The sequence below is a fragment of the Geotrypetes seraphini genome, chromosome 4, assembly GCF_902459505.1.
Source record: "Geotrypetes seraphini chromosome 4, aGeoSer1.1, whole genome shotgun sequence".
Taxonomy (NCBI): Eukaryota; Metazoa; Chordata; class Amphibia; order Gymnophiona; family Dermophiidae; genus Geotrypetes; species Geotrypetes seraphini.
In genome coordinates, this window is record NC_047087.1 from 83,759,726 (window position 1) to 83,776,741 (window position 17,016).

Consider the following 17,016-nt stretch of genomic DNA (forward strand, 5'->3'; position numbering starts at 1 on the left):
CATTCAAAGCCGTGGGCGTCGACACCTTGCACGATCCACAGCTGCATTGGAAGCCTTCTCTCTGACATCAGAGGAAACCCTTCCAAAACAGCCATGGATCGCGCGAGGAGCCGACGGCTGCGGCTTTTGAGCAGAAAAACTGCTGCAGGGAAGCCGGCCAGAAGCTAAACACCCGCCGGAGATAGCACAAGCTGGGCCACAGACACCCCTCATTTAAAGTTTACTGCCGCTGCTGCTGGTTAAGGAAAGCAGCAACAGCGGCGGCAAAATAGGGAGGGTGGCCAGCTGTGCACCCCATTGGGACGTGCACCCAGGGCGGACCGCCCCCTCTTGGTACGCCACTGGAAGAGACCTCATCTAGAATACTGTATACAATTTGAGAGTCTGTACCTTCAAAAAGATATAAAAAGGATGGAGTTGGTTCAGAGGAAAGGTACGTGCGTGGACTTTGTCATAAGGCATATAGGAACTGATTTAAAGATCTAAATCTGTATACTTTGGAGGAAAGGTGGGAGATGGGATATATGATAGAGAATTTTAAATACCTACATGATGTAAATGTACATGAGTCGAGTCTCTTTTATTTGAAAGCAAGCTCTGGAATGAGAGGGCATAGGATGAAATTACGAAGTGATAGGCTGTGGTAGAGGTGATAGAGACTGTTCTCCTGGAAGAGGTGATAGAGACTCTGTGTAAGAATTCAAGAAAGTCTGGGATAGGCACGAGGGATCTCTTAGAGAGAGGAAGAGATAATGATTACTGCAGACTGGATGGGCCATTTGGCCTTTAGCTGCCATCATGTTTCTATCGAACCCTCTTTTGTCTCGAGTACAAATTGGGAGGCCAAGTCAAAAAAACGGAGCTAAAAGAGCATATTTGCACAACAGTTTACTAAAGAAAAATTACCCCTGGATTCACTGACCCTTAACCTAGATTCACTAAACCTGCAGGTTAAATTCAGTTAGTGAAACTCATAGATATTTGTCATGAGTTGTGGTCAGGACCATCGGAGTGTTTCTGACTGCAGTGGTGCATGATAGTGGGCCCCAGCTCAAGCCTGTTCTCTCCCAACATCCACCCTGTCCGCCCCAAGCACAGAACAGCCAATCCTTGAGAGATCCTGAGAAATGCCGGGGACTGATCCTCTCAAGTAGTAATCTCACAATGCTATCACCATGGTACCACAGACTACTGCTAGTAAGTACCATGGAGCAGCTGAGGCTGGCTCCTGCTCTCCCAGGGCTGCACCGCAGGTGCCAAAGCAGAGCTAAAAGGGATGCTGTAATACTTTTTCACTTTCTACATTTTACAACCATGTGCAGGCAGGGGGGAGGAATGTGCATGGACTTTCACTACTACACCAGAAGAGTTCCACTCTTAAGAGATGCTATTTTAAGTCTGTTTATCACCACTTTTAAATTCATCCCTAGGAGCGTCAGTTTGCATATTACTGGCCAGATGTTCTGGAGAGAAAGTTAACACCCATTCTGGAGGCACTGATACCTTGCTAGTAAAGATGGAGCTTGCCACACAGTTAATTTGCTTTTAATGTGCACTGGGTCAAAATTTGGCATGACATCTATTGAGCTTCACAAACAACAGGCTCCTTTTATCAAAGTGCAGTAACGGATTTACCGCACGCTAAATGCTAACAAACCCCTAGTTAGTGCATGCTGATTCCATAAGCACACCTTAGTAGTAGGACCCCAATGTAGTAGTAGGACCCCAATGTGCATTGAATGAAACTGTTTCATGGCACAGAGCTTTAACATTGGTAATAGCAACTTTAGTACAGATTAGAGAATGAACAGGAACAAATTTTCCTCATCCCCGCTGGATCTCTCTCTAACCCCCCCCCCCTCACCCCTCCCCCTCCCACAAGTTCTGTCCCTGCTCCGTCCCTGCAAGCTCTGTCCTCATCTGCACAACCCTGGAACACTTTAAAATCATAAGTGTTCGAGGCTTGTGCGGTTAAGGCACTGCTTGCAGGAATGGGACAGGGACATGAATTCATGGGTTGAAAAAGGGATATTGAGTCCCATAGGGACGGGGACAAACGTCCCTGTTCATTCTCTAATCTGTATTGTCGTGACATAGGTAGGTGAGCAGATACCTTAAAACAGATTGTAAACCTTCTAGACTGACTGACGTTTGGGTTTGGGAAGGCAAATACCGGTAATTGAACCTAAAATCCAAGTAAATTGCAGTTATTTAAAACTATGTGTCTTAAGGAATAGGTGCTCTCTGGCTGGTGAGAGAGCAGTGACTTTCTATCATGGCGTAGTGGTGCGACGCATTGGTTAAAGCTACAGCCTCTGCATCCTAGGGTTGTGGGTTCAAACCCACGCTGCTACTTGTGACCCTGGTACGTTGCCCCTGGTACAGTAGATTGTGAGCTCACCAGGATAGACAGGGGAAAATGTCTGAGTGCTTGAATAATTTCATGTAAACCATTCTGAGCTTTCCTGGGAGAACAGTATAGAAAATTGAATAAATACATAAATCTAACAGCAGAATTATCCACCGTGAAACATGTGGAATATAAATATTTTAAAGAAAGAAAGAATAAGGTGACTACATTTGTAGCTTGGAAAAACTAAGAATGTTGGTTAGCAATCTGCAGCCTCTCAAAAAAGAAAAAAAAAAAGTCCAAAGGGATGGTTGATTTAAGAGAGGTGGACTTGTTCTGTGGCCATTACTGTACAGTGATAGCTGACTTAAATCTAGATGTCTATGTTACTGCCTGCAAGTTTTAAATGAATTTTCAACCGCAGCCTAGCTAACTAGACTGAAGATAAAATACACTTCTTCAATTTACACTGTCTTACGGGAATATCATGTTATTTGCCTTTAATGCATGGGGTTTTTATTAACCATAGTGCAAGAAACTATTATTGAGAAACAAAGCATACTAAGTGGCTTCTACAAAACAAATAAATGTACCTTGCAAGCTGCATTATTCAAGGAAAGAAGGCACCACAAAGTTTGCATGTGTGTGGCATGATGCTCTTGGAGAGCAATTTAAAAGAGTCAATGCTGTAAAAAAAATTATCCCTCACCTGTCAATCTCCTTTCTCATAAGCAACTCCCATCCAATTGCCTAACTATTCTCTGCCCCCAACTCCCTGAAGCTGATAATGGGATAGTATTCATGAGGTGGTAGTTTGATAATGGGACAGGGATCTTGGAGAAGAGGATTGTGGATGTCTTTTGTAATGCACTGGCTTGGCCCTTCAAAAGATAAAAAGGTCTGACTTATATAACCCACTATTTTGGCATTGTTGTGGTCAAGAACACATACTATTCCCAGCTGCAATACAATTTTAAATGTAGGTCTGTATTAGAGCTGGCCATTTTGCCAATGCCATGCAGTGGTTTAATGAAAATGTGCCCTTAATAAATGTCTTTAGTAGGAAGACTAGATAGATAATCTAGATAGATTAGATAGATAGATAAGGTCTGTTTTAGTTCTATGCTTTTAACTGTAATCTGATGAAAGCACAACTCTTGGTTTGGCAAAATATAAATTCTCATTAAAGAAAAGAGAAATACAGCTAGCAAAACATTACAGAAATAACACCATTAGCTTTACACCAATTCTAACCCAATGCAGTTATTGAGTTGGGGTGGTCTTAAGGAACCCTGAGCATTATTTAAGGAGAATCACAATTTTTTCCTCGGCTGTCTCTGGGATTGTGTAGCGATAGCCCCTACAGCTAAGAAACTCCTTTGTAGTCAGTGTCACCAGGGTCCCCGCCTCATTACAGGCTTATAGAACAAAATGCTTGCTACATCTCCAGACCTGTGCAGAGCCCAAAGATAACATATGTGATACACCAATGTACCTGCTAGTATAGCTAGGCAGTGCTGTGAGGGCAGTAGGTTGACCGCAGGAAGCTATTGTTAAGAACAAGAATAAGTGCCCAAGTCATACATGGAAGACGCCGGTACAGTTTGAATGATAACCAGTATATTACAGGAATGTAAGAGAGCACAAATGAACATTTTGTTTCAAGCATCCCTGAATAATTAAAAAGGACCAACAATGCACCTTGAAAAATGCATTTAAGTAGAGCAGCAAAGCAACCTGGGAAGCAGAATGCAAGGCAATAAAACCAGCTACATTTTATGGCTACCAAGATCTAACACTTTTAGCATTATTATATGGGTGCAGAACATCTGAGAAGTAAGAGTGGGAGTATTTCAGTCTACACGTACACACTGTATTGCCAATGTTAGTAGTTACGATCACAGTGTACAGATGCACTTGATTAAGGATTTTCAGGTTAGATTATAGGTCCCTGGAGCATTCTCTGTTTACAATGTTAGAAGCACCTGATGTAGAGGGAATTCCCAGGAGACAATGTTTGCCTGGGCTGCAAAGATGCAGCAACAGGTGAGCCTCCTTAGTAAACAAAGAAACAGGGCTCCCGGTGGGCTGAACCCAAATAAAGAGCTTTATATATAACTCACAATTTGTAAAATGTATCTCCTCATCAGTTCAGATTTTAATGTAGAATCAGATATGAGCATGCATTAGAATGGCACATAAGGCAAAGATAAAAGAAGAAATTAGTGCTAAGAGAAAAGCTACCCGGAGAAGAAATGGGTACTGATTTAATTTATATGAGGAGCTTGGATGAGTGAATGAATGACAAACTATGGGAATAAGTCTATAATTGGGTGCCACACAGTGGCATAATAAGGGGGCGGGGGCAGATCACCCTTGGCACCGTATTAGTGGAGGGGGGCCCAGCACCCGACCTCCTCTCCACACCCCACTCCGCTCCTTCCTATTCCCACTCCTACTTCACTGGGCACACACCTTCACTCCCCCCCCCCCAAAAAAAAAAAAATACTTCTAACATAATAGCCTTACTGGGTCAGACCAATGGTCCATCAAGCCCAGTAGACCGTTCTCACAGTGGCCAATCCAGGTCACTAGTACCTGACCAAAACCCAAGGTTTAGCAATATTCCATGCTATCGATCCAGGGCAAGCAGTGGCTTCCCCTATGTCTTTCTCAATAACAGACTATGGACTTTTCCTCCAGGAACTTGTCCCAACCTTTTTTAAAACCAGCTACACAATCCGCTCTTACCACATCTTCTGGCAATGCGTTCTAGAGCTTAACTAGTCTCTGAGTGAAAAATTATTTCCTCCTATTGATTTTAAAAGTATTTCTCTGGAACTTTATCGAGTGTCCCCCCCCTAATCTTTGTAATTTTTGGCATGACCAACAACTCCAACCTGCTGCTTGTGCCAGCATCAGCTCTCCCTCTGACATCACTTCCGGGTCCCGTGCTTAGAAGTGACGTCGGAAGGAGAGCCGACGCCGAGGCGGGTGGCAGGTTGGTGATGATGCTCGTGCCGGAAAGTTAAAGAGGCACGGGGAAAGAGAAGGGGCACCACCGCCCCAGGCTCCTCTCACCCTCGCTACGCCACTTGTGCCATGTGTTAGGTGCTATGATGGGGAGTGCTGGGCACCAGTTGTGTTACAGAATTAGTGGCTTAAACCTCAAGATGTGCACATAGACCCAGATTCTATAAACCAGTGTCCCACAAACATTTCGGCCTAGTGGTACACTAAATTCGGTGCCCCGACCAGAAGGCACCTGGAAGTGCATGGACATCGACACGATGACATCACACACGTGTGACATCATCACGTCGATGTCTGCGCAAGCATGGAGGCCCTCTGGCCGTGACCCTGGGGGATCCAGAAGGAGGGGAGGTGTGGGGAGAGGAGGAGAGTAGTCGTACCGGCTGTCTGCCTACAGGATCTCGTAATCTGCTGTGGCACACAGTTTGCGATACACTGCTAGAAACGGTGCCTGAATCTGGGTGCCTAGATTGGCGCGCTTAGCTGACCTAGGCACCTAACTTAGGCCCCCTTTTATGAAGCCGCATTAGGCTTTTTTATCACCAGCCATGGCGGTATTAGCTCTGACGCTCATAGGAATTCTGAGCATCAGAGCTTTTACTGCCACGGCTGGTGATAAAAAAGCCTAATGCGGCTTCATAAAAGGAGGAGGGTTAATTTTCTTAATTGGCTTAATCGGCACCATTAATTGAAAGCGCTATTAAAAAATGATTTAAAAAAATTAATTATCTGGTAGGCACCTACCACTATGAGGCAGGTGTCTACAAAGAGGCATCTACCAGCAAGTAGGCATGGTTAGGGGAGTTTGGGAGGTGGATTTAGGGAATGGTTTGACTTAGGTGCAAAGTTTCAAGTTTCAAGTTTAATTTTCATTTGATGAATCGCTTATAACAATATCTAAGCGATGTACAGTTTAAAAAACCATCAGAATGTGGTAATACATTTAGTTTAAATAGGGTAGACAATAGACAAACAAATTGGACAAACGGGAGATAGTGGGAAGAAAGGGGAAAGTTAAAATTTCGTTATTTGTTAAAATTTTACATCAAAAGGAGAACACATTAGGTAATAATGGGGCGAAAAGAGAAAGAAAAAAAATAAATAAAAAGAAATAATGAGAAATGCATCTTGAAATAAATATGTTTTTAAAATTTTCTTAAAAGAGACGAGGTCTTTTTCACTTTTAAGCCAAGAAAATCCTGGCCTAAACGGCAGTGTGCAGTGGTGTAGCAAGGGTAAGAGGCGCTTGGGGCAATAGTGTCCTCCACACAACCTCCCCCACTTGTGCCACCCCCTCCCCTCCTCAGTACAATGGGTAAAATAAATTTTTATTGACAGAAGCATACATCTAGAATCTTTCATTGTACATTAGGTGCATTATTCCATCAAAGGGTGCTACCACGTTAGCACGTACTAAATGCTGCTCCCATTTCACATTTGTACAGTTTGCTAAACACACGATCCACTACTTACATTCCTGTTCCCAATCTGTGGAACGTCTTTGGCTGAAATTCCATACCTGTGCTGACTTTGTGCATTTCAAATTCCTGCTGATCTCTTTCCAGCCCGCCTTTTCACTTGCAAAGCAAGACCACACCCACTTGACTAATTCTCTTGGATCCAATCCTCGCCTTCTCTTTGCTATACTCAACTCTCAACAAAGTGCCCTCATCTCCACCCCCCACCCCTTAGCTTTCTCCCCAGACTAAGGCTGAGTATTTCCACGACAAGGTTCACAAGATTAATCTCAAGTTCTCGACCAATTCATCTCCACCTCTCCCTTCTCCAGTCTCTATCAACCCTCCGTTAACTCCTACCACTTTTTCTTCATTCTCTGAAATCAATGAAGAAGAAACTGCAGATTTTTTTTCCTCCTCTAAACTCACTACTTGTTCCTTTGATCCCACCCCCGCCCATCTCCTTATCACCATCTCTTCTACTGTCATACCTTCTATCTGCCATATCCTCAACCTATCACTCTCCACTACAACTGTGCCTGACGCCTTCAAACATGTCGTAGTTGCACCGCTCCTCAAAAAACCCTCGCTGGACCCTATCTTTCCCTCCAACTATTGCCGTGTCTCCCTCCTCCTCTTCTTCTTACCCAAGCTACTTAAACATGCTATTCACCGCCATTGTCTTGAGTTTCTTTTGTCTCAAGCTATCCTCAACCCACTTCTATCGGGCTTTTGCCCTTTTCATTCTACAGAAACTCTCTTGTTAAAGTCTCAAATGACCTGTTCCTGGCCAAATCCAATGGCTTCTACTTCATCCTCATTCTCCTTGATCTATCTAAAGCTTTTTACACTGTAGAACACACTTACTCATTGATGCACTGTCCTCACTTGGGTTTTGGGTCTATGTTATATCACTTCTTCCCTTGGTGCTCTAATCTCCTCCCATGGCTTTCAGTATCACCCTCTATACTCACAGATCTACCTCTTTACACCTGAAATCCAGGACTGAGTCTCAGCCTGCCTGTCTGACATTGCTACCTGGATGCCTCACAGCCATTTAAAATTAAACAAGGCCAAGACTTTCCTCCTAAATCCACCTCTCCTCTTCCTCCATTCTCTATTTCTGTGGATAATGCTCTCATCCTCCCTGTATAATCAGCTCGCAACTTTGGGGTCATCTTTGACTCATCTCTCTCCTTCTCTTCACATATCCAACAGACTGCCAAAACCTGCCATTTCTTTCTCTATGACATCACTAAAATCAGATCCTTCCTTTCTGAGCACACTGCTAAGACCCTCATCCACACTCGTATTAAGACTATTGCAACTTATTTCTCACAGGTCTTCCGCTAAATCTCTCCCCCCTTCAATCTGTTCAGAATTCATTTGCATGCATCATATTCCGCTAGTGTCATTATGCTCATATTACCCCTCTCCTCACGTCAATTGGCTCCCTGTTTGCTTCAGCATACAGTTCAATCTCTTCTTATTGACCTACAAGTGTATTCACTCTGCTGCTGCTCAGTATCTCCCCTCTCTTTCCCTATTCTCCTCCCCAGGAACTCCATTCATCAGATAAGTCTCTCTTATCTGTACCCTTCTCCTCTACTGCCCATTCCCAACTTCGTCCCTTCTACTTTGCTGCAACATATGCCTGGAACAAATTGCCTCAATACGTCAAGCTCCGTTTCTGGCAGTTTTCAAATCTATGCTAAAATCCCACTTTTTTGCAGCTGCTTTCAAGTCTTAACTCCAAACCACTTATAAAGCATCCATATCAGTTTGTCATTCCCTCTATAGTTCCCTATCCTGTCTTGTCATTCCCTACCTGAGAAGAGTGTATAGATTTACCCCTTTTGTTCTGTTTGCCTGTGACAATTAGATTGTAAGCTCTCTCAAGCAGGGACTGTCTCTTGTGTAGTGCTATAGAAATTATATGCAGTAGCAGTAGTATATTTTAAACAAACAGAAGAATATTTTTTCAATCAATATAAAGTTAAGCTCTGGAACTGTTTGCCAAAGAAAGTAGCAAAAGTCGTTAATGTAGCTGGGTTTAGAAAAGGTTTGGACAAATTCCTGGAGGATAAGTCCATAAACTGTTATTAAGATAGACCTGGGGAAAGCCACTGCTTATTCTTGGGGTTTAATAGCATGGAGTCTTGTGACCTGAACTTAGGCTAGATGGACCCATTGTCTAACCGCTCTTATTCTTATGCTCTTATCTGAGCTGCTGTAACAATCCAAACAGGAAGCTGCTGTCTCTTCCAAGATAGAGAGGGGAAAAGGATATCTACCTGGAAACCACAAAGAAAAGGACAGAGGATGACTGTGAAAGGCAAACTAAGATCAGGGATTTTAGTTTTAGATAATCATTAGCATTTTGTCTTGTCTGTTGGTTTTGTCTTTAGTAAGGACTGTACATACTTGGAGGTCAATATTCAGCATGGTTAAAGGTGACAAGGGAGGCTCCCACCTGCTTAAACCACATTGAGCTGGCTGGCATCCAATATTAATCTACACTTAACTAGAAAGTTCTGCCAAATTTAATCAGATCAGACCACCACGGCAAAATCTAGGCAATGCAGGCAGTCTGAAAGCAGAGTCAGGGTGAACCTGGAAATTATGTGGGTACTGGTGACATTCAGTGCCGGTATCTATATTCTTAACTGGGCAGACAGGACTGCATAAAAAGTAATCCTGCTTTCCCTGGTTAGGTTTGCAGGTACTGGCAATGGCCCTGCACCCACATAACTTCCAGATTTGCCAACGGCTTGTATGGTCAAAGCTGGGGCCAGGACATAGTCTGGCATTATATATTTGGGTCTAATTTAGCCACTGGCAGTAAGCACTTAAAAAAAAAAAAAATGCTGACCACTATTGGCTGAATACTGACCCCTTTTTTTTTGGGGGGGGGGAGGAGAGAATCACCTAGGGCTCCTTTTACGAAGGTGCGCTAAGCGTTTTAGCGGATTAGCGCGCGCCATTCCACACGTTAAGGCCCTAGCGCGGCTTTGTAAAAGGAGCCCCTAAAAAAATATTTTAATTAAAAAAATCAATTTGGGGTCTATTTTGTCTTTTTTTGCTGTCTGACTTGTTAATTTCTAGTTTAGATCTTGACCTCTGTCTCCCCCTATCTGCCAGGACTTTTTACACATTACTTCAGGCACTCTGCTCTTTTACTAATGTTTCCTCTTTCTAAAGTGACAGGGACCCTCTAACTCTTTTATTCAGCTTCTCTAGGATCATCTTCATCTCATTAGTGAAAGGTCTGCTGCACACATGCAAAACAGGGTCTAGGTGCAAAAAAAAAAAATATGTTTTGGAAAATTACTCCCTTTAAGAGTATTTTTAGTCATTTCAATTAATTGCTTCATGTCACTTCACTCCTAGTTTATATGCATCGTTTCAAAGCAACCAGTATAATTCTGTACTACAGTTAAAATTTGAAAAAAAAAATCTCAGGGCAATCATATACAGATTTTATTTTAAATATATCTTAAATCTCTCAATTCCATACTCAGTATTGCTGATTAATTTGTAATCATATTGTGCGCTATCGATAAATACCAGCAACACAAAACAGCATTAAAGGCCAAAGGCAGTGTGATCCTGCCACCCAGTATTTACTATATTTCAACAGCTTCATGAACACGAGCAAGACATTGAACCTGCAAAATTAATTTTTTTTTTTTCTACAACACTACACTGATGGACTCGGGACAAGATTAGGCGATCCACTCTCTTCCCTCTCCGCCTTTCCTGTAGTGTTAAATAAGAACACAGGTTCTAGTTGGGTTCCTCACGAAAAGCAAGGCATAAATTATGTCTTCCTTCTGTCGTTCCGGCATACTGGTTAATTGCATTTGTTTCATATATCTTCAAACAGCCTAGTACATTAATTACATTTCGTAACACCAAGCTTCTCCGATTCACTCTGTCACTTCCAGTGAGCACTTTAATTGTATTTCTCCCTGCAACACACCAGCTTTTTTTTTTTTAAACACTTCCTAACAATTGCATTTGTGCTGTGCAATATTTATCATTTGTATATGTCTGTTCCTGGTACTCGTAGGCATGGCCCTGTGAACTGCAATATACACTTGTCATAAGAGCAGAGGGTGAGAATTCTATTTATAGAAAGAATGAATCCTTCAGTGTAGTTTGTTCAGCCTTTACTGTACGGACACAAGTCGGACTTACAATGAACATCACTCAGGTTGACTGTAGGCTATGGTATAATACAGCAGGCTGTTATAGGGGAATGATAAAACAAATGGGAATGGCAGTGCTACAGGCATGAACAGAAAAAGCAAGGTGTGCCCCTCTCATTGTCCTTGACACATTCAACATGCACGCTGCTATTGGTCCACCACAAAGAGGATATTCTTGGCTCTGAATCCAGCCCTTGAAAACAGAATCTATACAAAGAAAAGGGTCACAAAGACACTTGTTTTCAGCCACAATAGGGGGGGGGGGACACAGGATGTCGCAGGTGCTCCAAGAATGTTGCTCCCTGACATGAGATTCAGGTTCCTGCCTGGTATAAAATTTAAAAATCATTCTACTGAAAAGTAAAGATAGAATGCCAAAAAATGTTTAAGACTGCTGTAAGGAAACTTAAATTCTGACGTCCGATTAGTTAGTACAAACTGGATGGGCCAACTGGTCTTTCTCTGCCCTCATTTACAGAGTGCCTATGATGGGATGATTGTAAATCTCTACTCAAAATCTAGCAAATGCTTTGGCAGAACAAATCACGGGACAGATGTGGATTTGAATACATTATTGCTAACTGCAGCTTGAGTTCTAGACCAGTGGTTCCCAACTCTGTCCTGGAGGACCACCAGCCAGTCAGGTTTTCAGGATAGCCCTAATGAATATGCATGGAGCAGATTTGCATGCCTTTCACCTCCATTATATGCAAATCTCTCTCATGCATATTCATCAGGGTTATCCCAAAAACCCGACTGGCTGGTGGTCTTCCAGGACAGGGTTGGGAAACACTGTTCTAGACCAAGCAAACGGAGAGTACATCATTCCAGGGCACACTCAGTGAAATGAGGGATAACTCATTACTCAGCTGTAGCCCTAGATCAGAGGTGTCAAATGTCAGTCCTCGAGGGCCGCAATCCAGTTGGGTTTTCAGGATTTCTCCAATGATTATGCATAAGCTCTATTTGCATGCACTGCTTTCATTGTATGCTAATGGATCACATGCATATTCATTGGGGAAATCCTGAAAACCCAACTGGATTGCAGCCCTTAAGGACCGACATTTGACACCCCTGTCCTAGAGGGTGCATAAGGTTTGAATTTCTCATCCAGCTGTAGTAACTGATTAACAGAATGGCAATGTTCAAGGGACTTGGTTTCTGAAAATACTTCTCTAATGATCAATCAGTGAAAGAACTCAACTCAACAAAGAATGCCCTTGGGAGAGGCAAAGCAAGAACAAAACAGAAATAAAATAAAAAGGAACGTGGAACTTTGCTTTCCAGTAGGAATGTATCATGTTAAAAAAAAAACCCATCATCGGAAAGCAAACTAGAGATGCTCCTCAACTTACAAGCCAAGTGCTGTTTCTCAAGTCCAGGCTATCCATAACTGCTGCTAGTAACAGGTCCCCTCCCTTAGCCTTGAACAAGCTGGTGGTAGGTGCTCTTGGGGCATAAGGAGGTAAGAAGTGTTGCCTATAGCTAATAGCAAAAGTGAGTTTAAAAGGAGGCTCCTCCTCCCTACTAAAATACTGCAAGTCTGCACATCACTTTCCCCTTGCTAGTCTCATGCCTTCACAACTGCTGCCAAAACAGGTATCTTGCCCTTTAAACACCCCTGTGCTGAAAGTGTTAGGTCCCACACTTCAGATTCTGCAATAATAGCACATGAGCCCATCCCTTAAAGCCCTTGTTAAGGTACCCTGTTAAACACTGTAAACAGGGAGGTTGCCTCTCCATGGCCTCACATCATATAATTGGCTGGCAAATGCTGAGCAACATTTGCGACCTCAAGCAGACAAATATAGCCTGTCCTAGACATCAACTATAATAACCCAAATAAGTGTAGCCAAAAACTACAGTAATACCTCTGCATGATTCATATTCACATAGTCCCCATAGACTAACACATAGATATATATCATTTGCAAACATCCCCTACATATCAAAACAACAGTTTGTGGGTACAAATATGTCTTGCCTTTAAAGCTCTTTCTGGCATAAGGTGTATGTATGGGTCATAATTCCTAATTACGCTCATTCTCCCCTGAATACCACCACCTAAAGACGAATTCATATTTCTTCGTTCTCACAGAAAAGGGTCATTGCATTATAACTTTGTATGTAGCAACCAAATGTTCTAGGTATAGGCATAGCCCCCATGGGTCTTTTGCAAAATCAAGTTTCATTCACCCTTGCTCGTTTCCCCGAACTTTGTAATCACCGAGTACCACCTGAAATCCCCCAGCCCCTTTTGCTCGCCATGAATGAACACTAAAGGCGCTCTATATTAAAATAATAATTTAAAAAAAATAGCAAGCACACTTGAACAAGAAACCAAACCCCTAAGCTAAGAGCCCCAGCACCTCTCATAATCTTCCTTGGTCTGCATGGAGACAACTACCTGTTCACATCCTTAAGTGTCTGGGGCTTGCTCTCTCACCTCAGGAGTCACCTTTCTACTGACAACTTCATCTTGGAGACTGGAAATAGTGGAAGGGAGGGGGGGGCATACTCTGAACCCTCCCTGTAGCATCAGAAGCACATAAGAGTTATAATTCACATTAACGGAGCCCCAAAATCTGCTTTAACTGATCTATCAGTCTGTTTTCCAGGTAAATAATGAAACATTTTACCTTGTGACCACTACAGAAGTAGTTACAAATAAAAGAGCACCTTGACACCCCCCAAGAGATTTACCAGTACTGTACTCAGAATAGAGGTTTGCCTAGCTTTCTACTGGAGTACACGTTTCTGATAAATACCTGAGAAGGAAGTCTATAGTGGAAACATCTTAACCTGCTTTAAACTGCAGTTCCTTCACCAAAGCCTAACTTGATACATTAAATTCACTGTTACCCTGGTGCCCACTCAACCCAGACTAACATGAAATGAACTTACCATAGACCTGGGACCACAGGAAGCTGCAGAGTAGAAATTGCGCTACAAGAGCCATGCTGACATATTAAAAACGATGCTAACAGTATGAGACCAAATCCCACTTAGCCAAAGAGGCAAGTAATTTGGGAACTCTTTTTTTTTTTTTTTTAGTCCAAAATTTAGACTTTCCAGGAAGTGAAGTCTTAAGTCCAAAATTTAGACTTTCCAGGAAGTGAAGTCCAAAATGTGACCATAAGGTGATCTTGCATCGGTCAAACGCAGCTCCATCCAAATGAGCCCAGGACACCGAAAATCAGCTCTAAAATCCCCACAAATCCGGTCCGGCCGAGCCAATTAGTCAAGCAGATCTAAAAAAAAAAATCCTCGCAATTCATTGCAATCCAGGACTGAAGGGATTTCCCCCACCGCCGTTCACAAGTGAGGGAGAAACAAACACAGGAGCAGGAATCCAAGTCCTAGAAAGTGCCGGGGGGGGGGGAGACAACAAACTTCTGAAGAAAAAGCTCAGACGGCGTCTTAAAACCGGGATCAGCTGGGGCTGCCCAGTTTCTCACTTAACTTCCATCCTGCCGCCCTAAACCGAAGGAGGCTAGAGCTGAGAACATCCGATCCGTTTCTGCTTTTCATAAGCCAAAAAAAAAAAAAAAAAAACCCACCCCAACCCCCCAGAAACTGCCGGCTGTGTGACTGCTCGAGGCAGGAGGAGAATTCCGCTTTAGCGCGCGATCTGCCTGCAGTCCCCCCCTCCTCCCAGATCAATGGAGGGTGGCAATCGAGCAGCTAAGCACCTCTTCCCTGCCCCTGGTACTCCGAGATTGCAGCTCGTCGTCGTCCTCCTCCTCCTCCCGCTGGGGCTCTGACTCTGGGCTGCTAGCACGAAACGATCGGGAGCCGGGGAAGGAGGGAGGGGATAGGAGTTCAGCCCAGGGAGGAGGCGAGGGAGGTGCGGACTGAAGCACTGGCAACGGCAGTCACATCACCCAAAAGAAAACAAACAACAACAAAATCCCCTACAAACATTAAAGAAGTTGCCTTTCCTCCCTCTCTCTCTCTTTTTTTACTTTTATTTTCTTATATTTTGCACTGCTGGGAAGCTCGACTTCTGCGCCATCGCTCTCCGCTTCCTATTTAACAAGGCAGGTAATTTTCTGGTGAGTGATTTCGTGGAAGCATTCCCTAATTATTCATTGCCTTTCTCCAGTCTAACGCCCACCTTCCCCCCCCCCCCCCCCCCTGCTGTAAAGCATGCGAGCACCTAAGGTATGGCCAAAGCGGTCTGGATTCGGGCAAGTCTGGAAGGGGAGGAGAGCGGGAACCATCCTGTGTGAGCACTAAAGAGACTTGAAATCGAGTGTTAAGCAGCGCTCTTCCCCCCACCCCTATTTTTTCCCTCCAAGAAATGTATATTTTCCAGCATTACAAGATCCTGGGTTTTGGCCAGGTACTAGTGACCGTGAGAACGGGCTACTGGGCTTGATGGACCTATTGGTCTGACCCACTAAGGCTATTCTTACGTTAGATAAAAGTTGGTGGGACGCTGCATCTCGTCCGCTTCCGCCACCTGTAAATGCGTAGGAAGTAGGGGGAAGTCGCGGCTGCACCGATAGCCTGAAAAGACTGGTGACAGTAAAGAGGACAGCGACGCTCTGCTGTTGCAAGGATTTCAAACTTAACTCGCCAAAAAAGGGGGAGATAGAACCAAACAAACAGAAATCCATCCTACGCAATTAGCGGAGAGAAGGAAATGTAGGGGAGAAGTGTGCAAAGCAGGGGGGGGAGGGCGAACAGGTCCGCTTGAGCGGCGAAGGGAGTACAGATATATTTCTTGCAATAACGGGTAGAGTTGGGTGCACACCGATCACGTGCGACCCGAGGAGCGTTTTGATGTTTGTTCTGGTGACTGGAGCTAAAACTTACGGGAACGCTTTACACGCCGGGAGCCGTGGCCGGAGTCGGAAGATGAATCTCTACTTCCCCCTACTGGCGCTGCGGCACAGTTTTATTGCATTTGTTTGAAATGGCCGTGGAAAAAGGCTTTTTGTTCACGGTGGCGCAACATTTTCTGCTGTCTGTACTTGGCACACTCGTCCAGACAGTGAACCTAAGGGCCGCTGTGTCAGTTTAAGTTTCCCTAATCCTGCGAAACAGGCTTGTGTGAAAGATATATAAACTGTGCGATCAGCGGAACCACGAAGCTACGTGGAAAAATGCAGGCTTTGCTAGTTACACAGCTGTAAACCTTAGGTCAGGGGTGTCCAGTGTCGGTCCTCGAGGGCCGCAATCCAGTCGGGTTTTCAGGATTTCCACAATGAATATGCATGAGATCTATTAGCATACAATGAAAGCAGTGCATGCAAATAGATCTCATGAATGTTCATTGGGGAAATCTTGAAAACCCAACTGGACTGCGGCCCTCGAGGACCGACATTGGACACCCCTGCCTTAGGTGAACATTTAAATGACCATAACGTCAATCGAGCCACAAAGTATATATTAGTGATAGAACATAGCAGCAACAGCAAAGGATTGAAAATGTACCTAGTAGATATTTCTGGAAGTCTTGGAGGTCTTTAAATAAATGTAAACCACTTTAGTTGTACCACAGAAAGGCAGTACACTTCTCCCTCCATATTCGCAGAAGTTAGGGCAGGGGTGGGCAACTCCGGTCCTCAAGGGCCAGAATCCAGTCAGGTTTTTATGATTTCCCCAATGAATATGTATTGAGAGCAGTGCATGAAAATAGATCCTGGGGAGATCCTGAAAACCTGACTGGATTCCGGCCCTCGAGGACCAGATTTGCCCACCTCTGGGTTAGGGGCAAAGCTGGCTCATGAATACCAAAAAATTGTGAACAAATTTTTGCCCGACCATGCTGAAGCAAAGCGCTGAACTTTTCTCTTGGCATCTTAGGATGATGTCACTCGGGGGTGGAGTCAGAGAGATGAAAACCACAAATAAGCAAAGTTGCGAGCACTGAACCCACAAATATGGAAGAAGGCCTGTATATTAATCCAGTGTTTCTCAATTTCTTCAACCCAAGTACCCCTTAAGTCTAACAAAT

The 17,016-nt window shown here is 43.8% G+C and overlaps 1 protein-coding gene across 1 annotated transcript in view; it reads right to left on the reverse strand.

Moving 5' to 3' along the window:
* Positions 1-14,574, reverse strand: part of ROBO2 (roundabout guidance receptor 2) — an 884,946-nt gene extending 870,372 nt beyond the window's left edge. The window contains 1 exon segment of the mRNA XM_033941714.1: positions 13,956-14,574. Within this exon segment, the coding sequence (XP_033797605.1) occupies positions 13,956-14,010 (55 nt within the window). The 5' untranslated portion in view covers positions 14,011-14,574.
* Between the last annotated feature and the right edge of the window lie 2,442 nt (positions 14,575-17,016).